Source organism: Rhopalosiphum maidis, chromosome 1 (genome assembly GCF_003676215.2).
Source record: "Rhopalosiphum maidis isolate BTI-1 chromosome 1, ASM367621v3, whole genome shotgun sequence".
Taxonomy (NCBI): Eukaryota; Metazoa; Arthropoda; class Insecta; order Hemiptera; family Aphididae; genus Rhopalosiphum; species Rhopalosiphum maidis.
The window spans coordinates 42,353,905-42,373,177 of record NC_040877.1 but is presented as its reverse complement, the minus strand read 5'-3'; the positions used below and the strand labels follow the sequence as shown (position 1 = coordinate 42,373,177).

Genomic DNA, 19,273 nt, shown 5'->3' with positions numbered 1-19,273 from the left:
AAAGCACACAAGGTCTATAGACGCAGGGTAAGTGTAGCAATACCTAATACTACCTATCTACTAACACCCCCGCGATTTGTCATGTTCGACTTTCTCTGTTACTTGTTGCCAATTAATTTCCTACATTTCTTTCAACCTACATATTTGTATCTCATCTAATTGATATAATTGGAGTTTATATTTTGAGTTCTGTCTAAATTCTATTAGCCTAAAAACTGGTAGAGATGATACTGTTTAGATAACACGGATCATCATATTATATGCATAATGTATATTAAGTTGTTATATCCCAAAATAGTCGCGGAAAAGTTTTTTTAAGAGGACGCTAAATCAATATGTGTTTTCACTGTTCTTGTAAACGAAAAAATTACCAATTTTGAGGTCACTGAACTAATCTGGTGTTAGCTTAAATACTAGTTGAAGTGAATTGGCCTATTGTTGAATTTTATGATTAATTTGTATTTATTATATTAATAAATAGTATAGTTTATGATATGAATTATGATGTCATATTGTCAGTAATTTATTATTTAGTTGTACATTTGTAATATGGAGAACAAATAAAACTAATTCAAAATAATACATTCTGTCAAATAACATACAAAAAATAAACAAAAATATTCTTGTTTTTATTTTTATTTTTAAATACATATTTGGTGATTTTTAATGGCTACAAGTCATCTGTCTTAAGTTTACCACTAGTAAACTATTATTTATACTGGTCAATACTATGTAGAGCATAAATTAAAAATGTGCAGAATTTAGGAGGTTATCTTTTAGGACAATAGGGTTATACATTGGCAATCAAAACACTTATTATTCATGTGATCTAGATTCTAGAACAATCATCAATGTATTTAATAATGAAACATTCTGGGTACAGCCCATTTTTATTTTTTTCAAAAAAACATTTTTTTTTTTTGTAATTATAAATTATGATAGTTTTTTCTTGCAGAATTAGATCTATATATCATACAACAATACATTAGACCAGTGGTTCTCAATCTTTTTAGTACCGCGGTCCAAATTTACCCTAAAAAATCTTTCGCGACCCACATGGTTTCACTTTTCAAAAAGTAGTTATAAAAAACAAAATTTGTATTATATATGTATAAATTTGTAATATATACTTAGTATTTTATAGGTTTATAACCAATTTATTTTTATAAATGTACTTTAAATAATGAGGTGTATGCGAAATATGTGCTTGTTTTCTGTTATGGTTAATAACAGCATTAACATCATAATTCAAAAAATTGTTCACGACCCACCAGTAGGCTGCAACTCACACTTTGAGAAACGCTGCATTACACAGTTTTATTAGTCACAGTGTTCACTATAACTAAAGGTTCACATACAGAAGATTACCAGTATTACTTTTTTACTGTAGTTTATTTTATTTTGTACAAAATTACCATGTTTACATAGAGTATATATAGAAAAGATTAATTAAAATTACTTGTAGGCTTATAGAATAAGGCAGTATTTATGTTTACTTAGACTCAAATACAATAAAAAAAAATAATATTAAAAAAAACAGCATAATTTGATACAAAATAATTTTATTATATATCGCTCAATTTTAATTTACCTTCATTTATTGTTAAAAATGAGATATCAGCTAAAGTTTGTTCACATATGGCTTCACCAGCCCTTTCCCATACCTGAAAACATTTTTGTTCTTATTTAATATACTGCTATTTTTTAGTAATTTAAAATTATTAATATTATATAGTCTACATACTCCTTTATATTTGAAATTATCGGTTTGCGGTGGTGGGTATTTGAAATTGGGTCCAAAGTTTAATGATAGAGTACAATTTTTGTACAAAGATACTGTTGGAAAATATTTTCCATCATATAAGTCTACAGCACTTTCATTAAAACATTCTCCATTTTTATAATATATTATTTTACTCCCAACTAGTGGTTTCAAGCATTTAAGTGCATCACGACTACTATCTTGAGACTGTTCTTCGTAATATAAATGGCTTTTGAATTTTATCAAAATCTAAAAAAAGCAAATAAAACACTATATTTTAGTATTACTTGGGAGGCATTATTTAAGTTAGTAAATATCTCAAATAAAAATAAATACCAAATCTTTATGAGTTGGTGGAAGAGATACCACATTGTTAGGTAGACATATCATTATGCCTAATGTATCGCCTTCACCAAAACCATTACTATAATGTTTTCCACGACTCTCATGGAACACTGTACCTTTTCTTTAAAAATTAATTAAAAATATTTTACAAACATTTTATTTTTGATTTCCTTTAGTTTGTTTAATGTTTATTACCTAGATCTCCATGAATAACCAAATTTATCATAATCCTAATGGTGCTTGTATATTTGCAAATTCTTGGCTCCATCCAATACGGCAAGCTGAATTATCAGGCATTTCTTCAATTGTTGTCTCCCAATACCAATTTCCACTCGCAACACCTTGAAATTCATTATGTAAATATTTTTTATAAAAAAAATAATATACAATCATTACTCACTGTGTGTAGCTCGTACCATACAATATCCTTTCTCTCCAGTTACTGATAATCTGTCTTCAGAAATATGTAGCTGTGGTGCACGATCATGTAGTGCCAACAATACTTGGTTCGGACAAAGGGGTCTATATAACCATCCCGGAATCAATTTTCCAGCAGACTCATTAGACTCATCAAATTCTTGTCTAAATGGAGCATGAGGATCTGGTTCAGCTAATATATATTTATAACCATCTTTGTTGAATGGATGTTCAAGTGGGTATCCATGAGCAGGCAATTTGACATTTGACTGATCACCAGCACTCCTACCCTTCTTACCACTACCTATTCCGCTAGTTCCATCACCGAGTGTTTTTCTTTTAGCACCTCGTCCTTTGAGACCAGTTGTGACGGCTAGAGTATAAAAAAAATAATAATATATCAAAACACAATAAAAACTATTGATAAATAATATAAAACTAATTTCTTATGTTATTGAGGAAAAAACTAAACACAAGCATGTACACTTCTACTATGTACAATTCAAGTGACAAGAGTCTAGTAAAAGTATATTATTAACCGTCTGTAACATAAAAACAATAAAGAAAAATATCTTTAATTACTAGCTTTTGCTACATTAGATATTTTTTGCGTACAAAAACCTTAAGAAACTGTATGATTGAGTATACATAATGAGTTTTGTGATAGAAAAAGGAGCTAAATTGATTTTAGGATTTAGGTGAAAAAGATATTTTCTGTCTAATAATACTTAAAAAATAATGTATAAATTATAATATTAGTAAACTAATTTTGTTCAATGATATTGAATAACAGATTCTAGAATAAAGAGTAAATTTAATTAGTGCAGATTTAAAGACCAATTTATATAAAGCACTTTTAGAAGAGTATTTATTGAATTTTCATTAACAAGTCTAATGGATTTACATGCTTAACTTATTGAAGTACCTTTTTATATTTAACAGTAATGGAAAAGAAATTAGTATATAAAAGAACTTTATAGACAAAAATTTCATTTTCAAAATATGAATGAATATTTTAAATCAGGAGTTTTTGTACACACATCAAATATTTATAACAAATAAGAATTAAATTAAATTATCTATATTTTTTGTATACAAATTATAGATTCAATTTTAACTTACTAGGTTGAATTCCAGTTTCTGTAACTTTAAGATGGCCTCCTTTAATCATCGCTTCATAATTTGGTTTTATTTGTGAAATGTCAAATAATAGCTTATAAGATTGGGAACCATTTTCACCATTTACTACACCGAATAAAACGTCTGTTTCCTTTACTAATGATCTCGTAATCTAAAAGTATAAGAAAACATAGTTATAATATAAATTATTTACAAGTTTTATAAGATATAAAATATAAAAATACGTTTTTTTGTTCTATTATTATTTAGTTTGAAATATTAATTACATACCGTCGAATGCCATGATTGTGTAACTCTTCTTGCAGTTGTAGTCATACTCTCCCAGTGTGATTCAATAAAAGGAATAATATCTTTATCCCTCGAGAAATAAACTTGAGGGTTTCCATTTTTAATAGTTTCCTGCATTAAATTTCCAATTGCCGTCACACACATTTGTGGGAACACTAAAATATTTGAAATTAACTTAATAAACATAATTTTAATAAATATTTATATGAAGTATAAATCAAACTTACTCGCTGGATTTTTTTTGAAACTTTCTAGACCAGTAGGTGAACAGTTTTTACAGACAAATATATAATTCACCATAAACGGAACCAATTTACCCAGTTGATAACCAATACAGGATTCATGATACCAACGATTACAGTTGGCACATAACAGTTCAATAATATTGTAATTCCTGTCTTTATTGCTAAAATAATACAATAATATTTTTAATACTAGTACATCATATATCATGTTAAATAAATTGATTTACATAATGACAAAATGCGTTACGTTTTAAATATTCAATTTTCTATATATTATAATATTTCTATTAATATATATTCGTAACAAAAAAAACAAAATTGTTTTAATATTATAGCTTGAATTTATAATTTTTTTAGTTTGATAAATTTGCATTCACAAATCAATAAACTTACCAATAACAGTTGACGGTTTGATTACTATTTTCTGGAATTTTATTTGTAATTGGTGTAGATTTAGTGGAATTATCTCTGAAATTTTCTTTGGGCACATCATTACCGTTTGTCGAGACCATTTCAGTTTTAATCGATTCAGTAGTTTTCAAATCATTATTATCATCCATTTTAATCACAGTCTATATGTTTACCTGTAAAAATTAAAATGAATACATTTTATTACTATTGTATACTAAATATATAAACTAGGTATTAAAACTGCAAATAAAACGAGTTTATTAATTATAATAATCAGATTAGGTAAATACAATTTTGAGAATTTGAATTCTCTAGAAGTCTAGACTTTATTATTTTAGAATATCTAAAAAAGTAATCATAACATGCATGTTAATTATACTATTTATAAAGAATTCAATAATTTAACTATTTAATTATACTAAAATAAAGAAACATTTAAAAAAATATTAGTATTTATTTCAGTACAAGCAATCACTATACATCTAGTCTAGGTTCTTGTGTGAAGACTGAAAAGTATTTCTTGGTGGAAGTTGATTTTTGTCCGGCCTAGTCAGAAGATTTCCATATCAATGGTCAACTGCTATTTTTATGTATTGTAATAAATAAAAACTAATAAGAAGCATCCACCTCCAGTTGCTGAGAAATATCTTAATTTAAATGACATTAAGTAGAAAAACATAAAAATTTAAGTAATAAGTTAAATAAGTAATAATAATAATAGTATGTGTGTATACTTAAAAATATTTTAAGTATTTATTTAATTTAAACAACTTAGGAAATGTATGTAGGAATTAGCATAGAACAGAAGTTCTAGGAAGATTGTCCACTTAAGTATATCAGTTATTTAATTTATTTTTTTCAAAGTTATGATTAAGTCTTGACGTCATATTATAGAACGATAATGTATCTAAAATATTGTAATCTGAATTTAATAATTTTATTTCCGTTACTTACTAAAAGTATATCACTTGGAATATCAACAATAGTTGTACATCAAACAATCGATTATCAATACATACAAACGATTTGATTGTGTAATGTTAAAATTAAATACCAAATTAAAGATTCAACAATGCAATGTTAAAAGAAGTAAAACTCGAGTTTAAAATTCGGTGTTTAAATTAAACGATAAATAATAATAATAAAAAAAAAAATTAGAAAAACACTAATAATAAAACTAATGTAGTTCAAGTTTTCAAGAAAATATTTAATATTTTCAAACTCGAAACTTCTCACTTTGACACTTTCTCGGTCCGATACCGCTTGGCGCCTAACGGTGGTGCGAGGGACAACCACAAAAAAAAACTGTAAACAGTAAACAGTCCCGCGTTGAATACTTGAAGTTGAAGTACTTCTCACAGTTTGACACCGACAATATTATTAGATAGTGAGTGGCGATAGATACCGTTCGGGAAACGGTCGACTAAATCTTCACGACATTTTGCCACGCGATATGCGTTGCAGTCTGTGGAAATAGTGTCGAAGCGACGTAATGACGTCTGACGTTTGAAAGTTGAAAAATCACGATGCGAGTACAATTTTATCCACATCACATGCCGTGTCACGGTTAAGCGTTAAAACTTAAAAGTTACATTATAAAAGTCATAATATTGTTGTTTTATCTTCTTCTCGTTATATAAAACATTTTATTTTTATTCAATATTCTCACGTGTATAAATCCAATAAAAATAATAACATTAGGCTCTTGTATTTAAAATTACACACTGTCGTTTGGTACAATACGACGTCCATGTAGTCGGAAATTCAAGCAACGACGACGACGTGGTGATTGCAGACGATAATAAAATATGTTTGATAAGACTCGATATCGAGAATAAATTATTAAATATCAGTAATTGTTAATTGATGGGTAATATTTTACTGTAATACAATTAATATATTAATTATTATTTCTACAATTTATAAGTGTCAAGTTGTTATTAATATTTTGATTCGTGTTCTGTGTACATTTCAGGAAAATATTTTTGAAAATTGTATAGTTACCTAACATCGGATCATACTAAAAATGACTGGTAACTAATAAAATATATTTTTATTACTATAATATTATTCATGCTTTTTGCTTATCTAGTTCTCATCTAATTAATTGATTTCTATTTTTATTTTTAGATTTAGTAAAACAGGCCGAGTCTTATGAGGCAAATGAATTGTTTGACATTAAAAACTCATACTACATTGGGAACTACCAGCAATGCATTAACGATGCTCAGAAAGAACCGGTATTTTATTTTCCAATCGTCTAATATCACAATTTTTATAATTTATTCTTCGATTGTAATTTATATATATATATAATTACTTTAAGGATTACACAATTGATGTTTATAGTTTAAGATATTTTCTATTGCTATTAACTTTTTATTTATAGCCAAACTATGGAAATTTACGTCTACAACGGGACATATTTATGTACCGCGCTTACTTGGCTCAAAAAAAATATAGTATTGTTCTAGCAGAAATAAAAGCTAATTCACCTCCAGAATTAAAACCTTTTAAACTGTTAGCAGAATATTTGCAAAATCCTGGTAATAGGTAAGATTCCTTTAATAAAAATTGAATTAAAAACTTCAATTGAGATATTTAATTGTAATAAATTTCATCAATATTATTATAAGTTTACTATTTAATTTTTTTATTAGTCATAAATTAAAAATATTTCTGTTCATTTATGAAAGATTTTTCTAAGCTTTGCTAAACTAAAATCAATTTTTTAATGAAGTTGTTACTTAGAATATTGATTTTAACACATTTTAAATTAGTTTTTTTCTATTTGATGAAGTTAATGAACATTTTTTCTTATTGGATATTTACTGAATCTTATTAAATATAAATCATATAAATTTAAAGGACACCATTGTAATGTAAGATCTATGGAAAAATACTTTTCATTTTTGAAATGTCAAATATTTTTAATAAACATTATTTAAAAAAATAAAAAATACTATTTATACTTAATGGGCTAAACAGTGAACAACGCAGATTGTTGTTAATTTAAAAGTTATATAATTGATAGTAATGTATCATTCTGAAAAAGTTCAGTTTTGTAAAAAAAAAGAAGTTTTTAAATATTTGGTCACTTTTAAGAAGATTTAATGTTTTTTAAAATAATGCAATATGTATGTTAGAGTAGTCTTGTGTTAATATCAGGTTTTAGTAACTTAGCTTAAAATCTGAGCTAAAAAATTATATTCAAAACAGTTAAGTAAAATATATGATTTATTATTTTTTTTTTTAAATATATTTTTAGGAATTCTATTTTGAAAACTTTGGAACAAGAATTGGAAAACATGTACGAAATAAATCATTCTCTTGTTATTGTTGCTGCCACAATTTATAATCATGAACATAATTATGAATCAGCTTTAAGAGTCCTTAAAAATGATGACACTCTCGAAGGGTATGTATTTATAAATATAACATAACATTTTAATTACTTATAGATAAATATGTATACATTTATTTTAGTTTGACGTTGTCTCTGATTATATATTTGAGAATGAATCGAGTAGATTTAGCATCTAAAGAATTAAAAAAGTTACAAGAAAAGGATGAAGATGCTACATTAACACAAATGGCACAAGCTTGGTTAAACTTGGCAATAGTAAGAATACAAAAGACTTTAAAAAGCAATGTTAATTCTAATATATAAATGACAGTCATTGAACTAAAACAAAAAAACTTAGATACAATAAAGTATAAATTAAATATTTAAATTGGTAGTTAATGCTAATAATTTACCTTTTTAGAGATAATACAATATATTCTAGTGATAATAAATAATGTATTGGTGTATAGGGCGGATCCAAACTGCAAGAAGCTTATTTCATATTTCAAGAACTAACCGATAAATATGGAATTACTGCTTTGTTGTTGAATAGTCAGTCAGTGTGTTATATTGGCGAATGTGAATATAAAAAAGCTGAGATTACATTACTAGATGCTTTGGAAAAAGATAGTAATGATATTGATTCCCTAGTCAATTCTTTGTTTATTTCTGTTCATACAAAAGTCTCAGCTGATGTAAGTTACTGTTATAGACTTACATTTACTATTTAGTAAGTTTTCTTTCTCCTTTGTTGCAGGTTGCTAAGAGACAGTTAAATATGCTACGAGATGCTTATCCTAATTCAGACTTCATTGAAAATTACAATAAAAAAGAAGCTGAATTTGATGCATTGTCACAATCATACCAACAATAATATTTATTTGATAAAAAGTTATATTATCTTAACACTTTATAATGTAAAATATATTATATTATTTTTATTTACTTCAAATTTTATATTTTGAGGGAATATTAAATTCAAATAATAGGTTAATTCAATTCAATAAATATAATTTTTTTTTATGGTATTTAGTTTTTTATTTTCAAGTAGAAAATAAGTTTATATCCACAGATTAGGTGTGAATTATGTATTTGTTACTTAATTTTCTTACTTAGTATATATTTGTATTTTATCATTATCATATTGTAGATCCATCATAGGTTGATATAGGTAAAGCTATTTTTGATTTTACAGAATGTATACAAATAAGCAATGTGAAAACAGTTTGGCCTACATGTAGTGATTTACAAGGAAAAAAAAGTCATTGGTAAATGGGTTTATTATATAAACATTTTTTTTTTCAATACAATTTAATTGTACTTTGTATGAGGTTTAGTGTCTTGTTTAAATTATTAATATCAAAATCTTTTTGTAATCCCCTGTTTGGTTTAATCTGTCACTGATACACTATATTCAGAGATAGACAACATTGATCCATGTAACATGTAGCTAATTTTTTTTAGAAAGCATTTGAACTGAAAAAAAAATTTGTTTTAAGAAGACTTTTCATAGTTACTTATATATTTCTATAGGCTATAGGTTTGTTTTGTTTATATTATTTGATTTATTTTTTTATACATTATGTATTGGCATATCATATATATTTAATACAAATATCTAGATAATTGCAAGAAACTCATACGTTGTTAATTGAATAAACTATAAATGTTAATCAATACAATTAAAATATTACATATGTATAATATATCATAAAAATTCATAATTAAGGATTTATTACAAAAAAGATATGATTATAGACTTATAGTTGAAATTTCTACATAGGCACAACTTTAACATTTAAACAATATACCTATTAATAAATAATAAATATATAATATGGCATTTTATTATTTGAACACATAAGTCAATTAAGAAGAATTAAAAAATATATCAAATAAATGGAGATGCAAAAAAAGTTGGAAGATACTAGGAATTATATTTTTCTGGAAAAATATTTTATCGGGAAGGTTATTTTGTCGAATACATATTTTATTTAATAATATGTTTTATGTCGAAAACATATTTTCCATGAAATATATTTCACAGAATCAAAGGTAGGTATTTGGTCTGAAACTCTTTGCTGAAAACGTACGTTTTGGAATAGCATTTTATCAGAATTGAATTTTATATGATACCAATAACACTAGATCAAAAACAATTATAGGTATTTATACGATTTGAGATTGTTTTAACTTTTATAAAAACGTTTGATTACCAACAAACATTTTAAATATTATCATTTATTACTATTAAATATTGAAATATCAAAATTATTACTATTAAACCAAAAATTACTCCTGAATAATTTAGTCTATTGGATTAAAAAACTAAATTTGACTTAATGTAGTGACAAACATAGGCAATAAATACATTCGTTTTTAAAATATATCAATATTATAACACTCAAACTTTTAAGTAGGTATAATACTTATTAACTTAATACACAATTCAATGTGAATTTTACATTCTCTGACAACATTGAAGCATTTATATATTATATGGATAGATTTGTCTCAACTGCGCATTTGAATTTATTGTTAAACGACCTATACTTACTTAATGAGGGGGGGGGCAAAAATTGATTATACCATTAAATTTACGGGATCAAACAAAAAAAATATCCATAGGTGTGTTTAATAGAATAGAAATTCAATCACCAACTTTAACACGGGGAATATAGTTAAAACTTAAAAACGCTTTTATAAATCTTTATATTACTTTGAAGATCAAATTGAAATACTCAAAGATGAAATATATATAAATAAACTAAAATAGTAGGTATAGGTATCTAGATGAATCTTTACAAGATTGAATGTACTGTCTGAATGCAATAGGGTTAGATCAGACGTCATAACTTATTTTTATAAGTTATTCAGTTTAATTTAAAAGGATTAGTCGATGAAATACATGGACAATTGAATCTTAAAGATAAATCATATATCTAGTGAATCTTAGATAAATATGATACGGTGGATACAATTGTGCAAAACTTAAATAATTTTGAAATCAATCTTACTATGAGATATCAAATAACGACAATATTTCAAATTACAAAGATTAATTAAAGAACATAAAACTAAAAATATATAAAATACAACTTATTATGTAGGTAGGTAACACAATAAATTATTTTACAAACACGCCCAAATGCCTATACCTAAGCATCTAATGAATAAAACGGAAATTCAGCACCGAGGAATGAAATATCAAATAAATAGTTAAAATAAATTGTAAGGGTGGTAGAACAATTTTGAAAAAATACATTACAAGTTGAAGGAATACATTCGACAACTACGTAATTAGACATATTTTACTCGAAAAACATAATATTCTCTATCGATTTTATTTTTTTGCCCTGACATTTAAACCATTTAGTAGGTAGTGAGGCAAATAGGAAATTACATACTCGTCATTTATAATTTTCTATCATTAACCAACGTACCCAGATCTCTGGGCAAAGTTTTTTAGAACTTTTGACAAAAACATATTTGTCAAGCAAAAATATCGGCATATTATTAAACCGCATCGTTTATTCGTTTTATTTAATGTAATTTTTTGGTGAAATAAATAATGATTATTTATTAATAAAGATACCGTTTTAATAATAACCAAGGACCACGATTTAATATTTTCATAATCATACTGTATAGGTACCTTAGTATATTAAAATGCATGTCGCAATAAGTCTCAACGATAAGTGTTATTTAAAAAAAATATAATAACTATTATCTAATATTGTTGTAATAAAAAAATCTAAAGTTTATACGCTAAAACTTTTATTCAAAGTCCATTAGTCCATTTATAGTATATATACTAAAAAAGGCAAAACATGCAATAGGCTTATGTATAAAATATGTACTTATAATTTCTATCGGAATAAGCATTTTATAAATATAAATGTATCTATTAAAAAACTAAACAAAAAACAGAAAAGTTGTAAAAATTTCGCTGCCTTGAAAAAGCTGGTATTTGTGTCTTGTAAAAATATCACAAGTCTACGATTATTTTATTTTGAACTAAAATAAAAAACAAAATTGGTTTTTACCGAAAACCGATAATATATAAATATTCTCATTTTTGTGTAATATTTTATCAGTTTTTTTCTATTAATAAAATAACAATACATAAAAAATGACCTCTCTGATACACCAAATGAAGCTTAGATTAATTTTTAACAAGACTACACTAGTCATTAAGTATTGCTGTTGTATCTTCAACAATTATAAATAACAAAATACAATCGAAACGGATTATTTTGTCTATTGCCATTCTATATCGTGTAAGTTTTAATTCAATGTTAAATAATATAGGTACCTATTTGCCCGATGTCCTGAAGTGTAAAATTTGTAGTGACAGTTAGACTAACTGAATAATACTTAACTAGGTATTATTTGTACTATGAACTTTTAATGAATTAGGTATATAATAATATAATACAAAAAGCAAACTAAAACAAATAAAACAATCAATATTTGCGCACAAAACACAGCACAACTGCACACGACTACATAATGTCTGCACAGCACCAACGATAATTGATAATAATTAGCAAGCAATAGTATACGTATAAATCTATCCCGCAGTTCATCATAATTCATAACAAGATAAACATTATTATTTTCATTAAATAGTAAAATTAGCTATATTTCTTACGATCGTCAATCGCCATTATAGACGATGAATAACTTTCTAAATAATATTATTACGAAATGAAATAAATGTTTTTTCTTAGATTCAATTATATAAATATGTAGGTTTGGCGAGTAAATAATAACTTGTATAGGTGCACATAAAAGTATGAATATTGGTGCCGTGGTCTCAATAACTGCCGTCGATAATAACCGTTTCCTAAGAAATAAAACTCCATACTCTTGTTTATACAGAAATCTAGACCATATACATAATGTACCTCTTAAAAGAAGATGCTTCGTCGAATTACTACTTAAAAAAAATTATAGCATTCCTTCGATACACCTGTGTAAATTATTGAGTCGTAAAAACGTTAATGTAATTTTTCGACTGTGGCACTCGAGGTATTTAAATTAGTGGTGACGAGATTATGATTTCACTATCAAAAAAATTTCAAATCACTTTTTTGTACCATTTTTTGAGGCCCTACAAAGCCCGAAGCCCTGGGCATGTGCCCGGTTTCCTACCGCCTTGCGCTGGCTCTGTAGTGCCTACGTATTTAGTATTTGTATTTCTGTTTGTAAGTTACGAATCTTTTAATCATGCCGTACCTATAATATAGGTATTATTATGTTATTTAAAATTGCACAATTAATGTATTGTACAAACCAAGGAGGGAGACCGATTACCCCCCCCCAATCATTTTACCAATATTCAATCTTGCTATCTAAATTTAAAGCCCTATAAATATAAAATTATTGATATTCGTTCAAATTGTCCGTGAATATTTATACATCACATTTTTTTTTTTTTTAAAACATTTTGACTTCAAGTTATGATAATATTATAGAACATTATAGGTTCTCATCAAAAATAATAAAATCAGAATTGCATAACATTTAAACTAATATTAAAACTTTTTGAAATTTGTTGGGAAAAAAATATGTTGTAATTAATTGAGTAAATAACTGTAATTCTTCATGTTTTTAATCATTTGAAATTCGATTTTTAATATTAGCCTAATTGTCTTAATTAATTCTACAACCAATTTTCGAAATAAAGTGCACCTAATTGTGTATTATGTTGACTGCCGTAATGAAATGAAATTTCGTTGTACATATAACATTATATACGATATATCATATGTATGTATACGATATACATATTTAAGTAAAGCAAATACATCTATTTTCGAATGATTTAATATTTAAATTGGTTAATGAATCGGTTTGTTGTATTAGGCACTTGACTATACTAAATGTAATATTGTTTAAATAACTCGTGGGCAAGTTTTCTACACAAAAACATTTTTGGAGATTTGATTGTTGGGATTTATAAATTTTTAGATTTCTTTTGTGTAAACTAAGTACATTTTGCACGTGGTGGGGGGTTAATAAATATACATAAACTACTATATAATCAATAATTTATTAATTTATGGCATCGGATAGGGATATAAATTGAAATATTCTATTATAATAATTTTGTTTTATTCACGTTTTGACTAAATTAATTTTTTGAAAGAAGAAGCCATTAAGTATAATATTCAATACCACCATATGACTGGTATAAAATATGTACACCATAGTACCATACCCGGCATATCCATATGTATCGTTTTATAATCAGAAATATATAATTCCTATAATATTGTCGTTTTTTTTTTTTTATAAATTATAGCATTATAATATTGTCACTTTGCTCCAGTGGAATTAGAATACAATCTATAGTATTTTATCAACGGACACAGAAGAAAAGCAAAAACTGTATGAACACAATATATTGCTAGAAACTTAATCGTACAATAATCAAAAACTTGGCAACGACAAACTGTCGACGGACAAAATTATAATGAATACGTATAAAAAGTTTATTATCCCAGAGCCACGCGCCTCTAAGACAGTTATTTTTTATAAATTAGATCTTGATCACTTCATTATAAACACAATATAATATAAAACATAGATTTAAATTTAAAATTATGACATGTTCATGTTTCATAAATGATTAAAAAAATTATATTTTACGTGTACAACAATTACGTAGAAAATCTTGACTCGTTATTTTGTTTGTGAGGACATAATTTTAAAATACTTTAGAGTATATGGCTCAAAATATTTTTCCAGTTCGATGATTTATCGTTTGTTTTACATTTTTTTTATCCTCTGATTTAGAATTTAATAATAATTTAATTAAAACATTTATACGAGTATTTATAGAGTTCAGTTACTATTTACAATATAAATAAATATTAAAAAAATCATTTTAAATCGTTTTAAAAACGAGTAGGTACCTCTTTATTTCTTGCATTGTTTACTATTTTTGTTTGCAAAATAATAGTATACAATTGATAAATATGATATTTTATAATATAATACATTCTATATCTTATAATATGAAAATTCAAAATGTTTGACTTTGTTACTCAATCACGCTTTAACAGTTGAACAAATTTGGATGAAACTTGGTAGTTGGTGGATAGATAGTTATAGTATATTTGTCCTAGATTAGCACGTAAACTATTTTTTGTTCCTTATAAATGCATGGTTATTTTTATCTATTAATTTATATTAGTAAGTACTAAGATTAATGGTATATTGAAAAATTGAAATAATTTTGAGTACCCTTCCGATTTTAATTATCCCTGTATACTGGTGCATCCCTTTTATTTATTCCTAAGAGAATAATAGTGTATTATTAGTGATGGGCCTGAATCTCAACCAGACAAGTTTGCACTTGTTCTATCAGTTATTATATTTTTTTTTTTTAGGTAACGAGGTCTCGTTATTAATTACAATTGTAATTTTAATAACTCATTTTTAAATTTAGTTTTGGGGATTAAGAATTAAAGATTCATAATTCATATGTATTCCACCTCTATTTTTCATATTTCATATCGATTATATTATTTGTAATGTCTTAAGACTTTTTGAGTTTTTACGATGTCACAACGGTACACTAATAATTTCAATTCAGTAGCATGTTTAATGACCCTTTTACTCCGCTCTTGTACGATCAATTCTTGATTACGGTTAGATAATTTGGAACCATTTTATATAGATTGATATATAATTAATTGAATAGGTTCATAAAGGATTCCTTAGTTATATAGGTTTCTTATTGAAGATTGACCACCCTCCGAATTATTCTGAATCTGTCATCGAAGTTTTAAATCTTAGTTTTCTCGAAAGCAGGTAGCTGAAGGGTGAACCAAAACTTTTTGCTAAAATTACTGCTTGGAAAGATTGATTTACTTTGGGTCCTCGAGCGTATAAGCTTACAAGTTCCAATTTACCATATAATATCCCACAAGAAATTCCATATTCTGATTTCTTGTTCAATTTTTTTTATGTATGATCCCTTGTTTCGATCTATGTGGTTTTTTAAATCATGTGAATGTTGATATATGGCATTAATTGTTTTCGTTTTGAAATCGTGTACTATTATTGTTATCTATATCATATAGTTTATTGTTGTATAACTATCTTTGTATTCATTGCTTTATATTTTATACATGTAAATCAGGGATCGGAAACCTTTTAACCTATGTAGATCATTTTTTTAGATTTTTTACTAATTTGTTTATATCCGCGTTCATATCGGATGTTAATGTTTATAAAACAATTAAAACTGCATTAAATACACGAGAAACGAAATTTATTTTTTCGATATTTTATGAGTGAAAATGTCTGCTCAGTGCTCACAAATATAAGTCCTATCAAAAGTAGTAATCATTTTTAAAATAACACTTTCTATATATTCTTTTAAAATCTATTTCAAAAAGACTCGAATAAAATATTTTTAGGGTAACACTTTTTTCAAAAGTAGTTTTATGAACATCATTGTTTTGTAGTTTTATTTCTATGACTTTCATAAGTAAATTAGATTCAACATTTAATTAACTACATAGACATCAACAGAGAAGGGTTTTAACTTTTGAAACAACTTAACATTCTCATGCACCTACGTAAATATTTTAAAAACGTATTGAAAATTAATTTTGTAGGTTTTCTATAATATTTAAAAATATTATTTTTATAGTTTTTTATAGTTACCCAATATAAAATTGATTTGGATGTTTCTATTACAACTTCACAGTAATGAAATGATCCAAGCGTTGTTCATCAACATATTTGTGTTTGTATATCTACTTAATAATTTTAATTGAATTTGAAATAATTTTATATTTTTCAATAATAATTTGTTTTTACCTAGTATGCAATTTATTCAATAACGTTGTTCAATCAATAAAAAAGGTAAGATTAAAAGAATCAACTTTTTTATTTTTCAACATAATGCCCCTCAATATATGATACAGTGAAGTATCATAGGTACTTCTTGTTTTTCTTTTGGCATTTTTAAATTTATTTTTCTAGTTCAATTTTTATTAATTCTACTCAGTTTTTTGCTCCGTCTGTTGTAGTAATACAGATTAATTTTTTGAGTTTTTTCCAACTTGAATTCAACTTTTTAAATGTATTTTGTTTTTTTCAATAAATAAGTATTTTTCCGTAGTTATTCCTTTAGAACTTCGTAGTTCAGCCAATTCTTTAGAAACATTAAAATTCATAAATAAATATAATGATAATGATATCATAAATATTAGTAGATACTTCTATCAGTTGCAATAAAAAAAAACAATCGAATGTAGACACTTTTTTATTCAGTTTGAGAATTAAATTAGTTCCCATCTCATTAGGACGTCTAACATAGTTCCTAACTGAGGAGAGATGTATTTAAATTATTTTTTTCTCTGAGCATGTTTTATTTACAATAGCTAACATATATGTTTTTATAAACTCGGAGTCGGTAAATAGACGATTGCACTTGACCTCCATTTTAGCAACTACGAAACTAACACGTAATCCTAATTCGCTTTGATTATATTGTAATAATTACAATTATTTTGTTGTTTACTTAATGAACTTTTTTAATTATTTACTTTAATTTGTCTAAAATCATTAGTGAGTTTATCAGATTTTAATTTATGCTCTGTTTCATAGTGACGTAAATATTATACTCTTTTACAGATAAAATATATTTTTAGAAAATTAAACGTAACAGTTTATTTTCAATAAAAATATATCAATCCGTCAACGAATTTTGTTGAAACCCTATGACGTTCGTCGCATTTAAATAAATAGCCAATTTTTGTTTATACCTATAAATAAATAAATAAAACAAAAATTATAGTGTAAGAGTTATTGCAATCAGTAAATCTTCATGAAGCACTAAAGACACTAAACACAAGAACATGTCTTAACTAAATATTAACGACCTACCGTGTACTAATTATTTCTAAGACATTTCAGAATAATAATATAATGGATTATTCGAAGCGTAATAATTATATTGAGGATTAGAGAGAATAGAGATAAAGCGCGTAATAACTTATGATGATGTACCTATAACCTATATCTATATATATATATATTATAGGAGTATTTAAAACATTACTGGTTCGAAACGATTTCTAATTATTAAGATGATCCAAATAAAAGATTTATAAGTAACAGTTTAGTAATTATTTATTTAAAGGGCTTGAAAAAAATTAGTCCAGATATATTAATTTTTATTATATTATTTGTATGTTTTTTCTTGTTTTTCGCATGAGTGTGCTTAAGCAAAATAAACAGTTTACGAGCTACAGGGTCAATTAAACAGCTCGAGAGAGAGAGAAGAAAACATTATATATATATATATATATTTATATGTATTTGTATCTAATGAATGATAGGACGGAAGAGAGTACTTTGGATTTTCTACCCAACGATCTTTATTTTAAATGACTATATTGGTCATGAATTTACTTTTACAAATGCACAACAAAGGGTTCATAAATGTGAACTCAACTAAAGTTCGTTGTAAAACAAATTAGAGTTTTTATTGGAAAGTAAAAAGTTATAGCCGTTAAACACGAAATTAAACGTAAATAACCATACCTAGGTACTCAATTTTATAATTATATTAGTCGTTAAATTCAGTCGTATTAGTTTTTAATTCAAAACTAATCAAGAATACAATTTGTTTTATGATCAAACTAATAAGTGGATTATTTTCGTTCAATCTTTTGAGTTATAAATATAATATGTTATTTGTTCTGATTTTTATAAGTATATGTACCTTATTAATAAAGGAATTATATTTATTACATGTGTAATAACTAATTGTCATGTCTACAATATATAACAAAATTATTATGTTTTTAACAATATTATTACTAACTGAAATATTAAAAATTGAACTGTTAAAATTATAGTCACAATATGTATAGAAAATATGGAAATTTTTAAATTAGATTTATATTTAAAATAATTAAATATTGATTGGAATCGGGGGTTATTCTGGTGATGGTGGCAAAAAATTACATATTCGTTTTATCCAACGGAAATATTACTATGATGATCTATACATTTTAATTCATTTTTACTAATAAAATAGATTAAAAAATGCTCTGATAAACCAAAACCCGCACAAAGCTGTTTGATCTCTTGGGATATACGTGTATGAATTTAGATATCAGTCTGAACTTTTCGCACACAGAAAAAAGCTCAACATGAATCATGAGTATTTAATAATAACAAATTATACTATATTTGATTCTTTATATTTCGTAACAATAACAAAAAAGCAGTAAAGTAGTTAACCACTCGGTTGTACGTCTGCAGTAGAGTAGGTGTTGGGCACCT

General features: G+C 25.7%; 2 protein-coding genes across 3 annotated transcripts; one reads left to right on the top strand and one right to left on the bottom strand.

Moving 5' to 3' along the window:
* Positions 1 to 1,545: 1,545 nt before the first annotated feature.
* On the bottom strand, positions 1,546 to 6,087 carry LOC113555178 (set1/Ash2 histone methyltransferase complex subunit ASH2). Its single transcript, XM_026959546.1, is given in 11 exon segments — positions 1,546 to 1,664; positions 1,745 to 2,011; positions 2,099 to 2,228; positions 2,303 to 2,334; positions 2,336 to 2,448; positions 2,508 to 2,897; positions 3,647 to 3,815; positions 3,935 to 4,107; positions 4,180 to 4,358; positions 4,591 to 4,781; positions 5,563 to 6,087. Coding segments are annotated over 10 exon segments (1,719 nt in total). The 5' UTR covers positions 4,758 to 4,781; positions 5,563 to 6,087; the 3' UTR covers positions 1,546 to 1,565.
* Positions 6,088 to 6,409: 322 nt separating this feature from the next.
* LOC113555184 (coatomer subunit epsilon) lies at positions 6,410 to 8,899 on the top strand. 2 transcript variants are annotated; one of them, XM_026959569.1, is made up of 8 exons: positions 6,410 to 6,478; positions 6,584 to 6,641; positions 6,739 to 6,848; positions 6,998 to 7,161; positions 7,877 to 8,026; positions 8,095 to 8,230; positions 8,425 to 8,649; positions 8,712 to 8,899. In XM_026959569.1, the coding sequence occupies exons 2-8, from the start codon at positions 6,635 to 6,637 to the stop codon at positions 8,826 to 8,828; spliced, it is 909 nt and encodes a 302-aa protein (XP_026815370.1). In that variant the 5' UTR covers positions 6,410 to 6,478; positions 6,584 to 6,634; the 3' UTR covers positions 8,829 to 8,899. The 2 variants fall into 2 exon arrangements, with proteins under 2 accessions (XP_026815370.1, XP_026815361.1); XM_026959560.1 differs by lacking the exon at positions 6,410 to 6,478 and having other exon boundaries at positions 6,485 to 6,641.
* The last annotated feature ends 10,374 nt before the right edge of the window (positions 8,900 to 19,273 follow it).